This window comes from Gavialis gangeticus, unplaced genomic scaffold (genome assembly GCF_001723915.1).
Source record: "Gavialis gangeticus isolate Ggan-Ray unplaced genomic scaffold, GavGan_comp1, whole genome shotgun sequence".
In the NCBI taxonomy this organism is placed as follows: domain Eukaryota; kingdom Metazoa; phylum Chordata; order Crocodylia; family Gavialidae; genus Gavialis; species Gavialis gangeticus.
Genome location: NW_017729026.1, coordinates 33762288 through 33764315, shown reverse-complemented (window position 1 = coordinate 33764315; position 2028 = coordinate 33762288). Strand labels below are relative to the sequence as shown.

Sequence of the window (2028 nt, the reverse complement as noted above, 5' to 3'; positions counted from 1 at the left end):
AGCTTGCTTAAAATTTTTTTCCAACTATTTAAGTTGGTCACATGCTTTTTTTCACTCTGTCTTGGCTTCCACAATTGGGTTCTCTCGTTTTTCCCCTTCTACTAGCTAAACTCCTCTAAAGTAGCTCCTTATCCTTCTATTAAGTAGCTTTCTCAATCTTTGTACTTACAGAACCTCTTCCTTTCCCAGTATTATGACTACTACCTTATGCAGATCTACAAGTCCTCAAACTTGTTTCCTCTGTCTAGTTAACTGCACCTCCCATTCAATTTAACCATCTCATATTTAATAAGCCAGGCTCAGTAAAGTTGCACCCACATATTGCGACATTACAACATGTGCTTTTTGTAGACTTTTTGTTTTAAAATCCAGAATCTCAGGAAGATTTACAGCTACTACCTAATGATTAAATCATGATCAAGACAAATGTGGATGGGCATCTCATTGTATAAATGAGATGGCAAAAACCTTTTTGAAAGAAAAACTACATTAAAACTAGTTAAATGTCAAAGGAAACACGGAAAAGGCTAATCACTGACAAGTGAATGGGCTGGATAGAATTTCAAGACCCATGACAACTTGAAGAAATAGAATACAGGTAGCTGTGGTCTCTACATTGTAATACAAAATATGAATGATAGAGGGAAAAATGCATGAAGGCATCATGCAAGTAACTGTTTTCCGAGGAAGTCAAGGTTCCTAGCAGACACCGCCTACAGTGGATATCTGCAGAAGCCAGTACTGAAGCAGAATAGCCTTTTTTCTGTAATGCAACTATATGTTTACAGTACTTTGAAGTGATTTTGTTAAAAGCTTGCAACAATTTGTTCTTCCAGCTCTCATGATGCTCAGACCTATCTGCCAAAATTGCTAAGTTCTAACAATACTAACAGGGTATGAGCTAGAACTCAAACCATTTAATGATGCCTCCACATCTAATTTTACACCATCTCTCCATGGTAGAAACTGGTTTATATTTAATAATGATTGTGCTACCCTATGCTACATTTTATACTAATCAGAATATACTCATTGGGATACAATGTTCATTGCTGTAATCAAATCAGAGTACAGATCCTAAAATATCATGGACATTTGGCAAAAATCTAATACCATGTTTTCCCGTAGATCTTCATTCTGTGTCATCTGAATAATTGTCTGAAAGAGTCTAGGATGATGCTGTATTAAAACTTCACAAGTCTCTCCATACCCACCCTGCAAGAAAGCATTTTAAAACAATTATTAATTTATGTAGCACCCTTTCCAACAAAGGCTCAGGGCCTTTAAAACAGGAATGGCCAACTTGCAGAATGTGTTGCATTAGTGACACACAACAGATCAAAGAAGCTCAGAACACAGTAACAAATAGGGTAGGAAGCAGAGCAACAGATCTGGCATGGAAAGGGTATCTGCAGGGCCTGTGGAAAGGATGTGAGGTTTAATTTGTGGCATACCTACCCAAAAGATTAGCCCCCACTGCATTAAAAAGAGTGGCCTGGAAGTTAATGTTTCAGAGGTACCATAAAATAAAAGGATCAGCAGCTGATAAAGTTCTGTTGAAAACGTTCCATCAGGGAAAGCATATTAGTCTAAAGTAAAGGAAAAAATGAATTACTCTTATCTAGAGGCCCTTACGTCTTTACTGTTTTAGCAGTTTCACACAAATGCCTGAGAGAATTTGTTATAACTAGACAATGTAAGCCATTGTATGAATAAATGTGGCCTTCAAAAGGGCACTTAGGGTCTTGGAAAAAATAGAGCAACCATAATCTTTCAAACAGTTATTTTGTTTTAGAAGAAGCTTCAATCTTTGGTAGGCATTCACATTAAGAAGAATGCCTTGGCTGCTATCCATTGTTGTAATTATGGGGGGAGGAGGGGAGGAGAGCAGAAATTATTCTAAATACATACTAAACAGAAATAGGGAAAGCTGTGCTAAACTGAACTACCTCAAGAAATAAAACCCATGTGGATGGACTTATATAATATTTAAAAGGACAAGAAGCTAGAGGAATAAGAAAAAACTGC

The 2028-nt window shown here is 36.9% G+C and overlaps 1 protein-coding gene across 3 annotated transcripts in view; it reads right to left on the bottom strand.

Moving 5' to 3' along the window:
* HACE1 (HECT domain and ankyrin repeat containing E3 ubiquitin protein ligase 1) overlaps positions 1-2028 on the bottom strand; it is a 97342-nt gene that overhangs the window by 66176 nt on the left and 29138 nt on the right. For all 3 annotated transcript variants that reach the window (XM_019520160.1, XM_019520162.1, XM_019520161.1), the window contains one exon: positions 1114-1215. In XM_019520160.1, coding sequence (XP_019375705.1) covers positions 1114-1215 — 102 coding nt within the window. The remainder of the gene's footprint in view (positions 1-1113; positions 1216-2028) is intronic.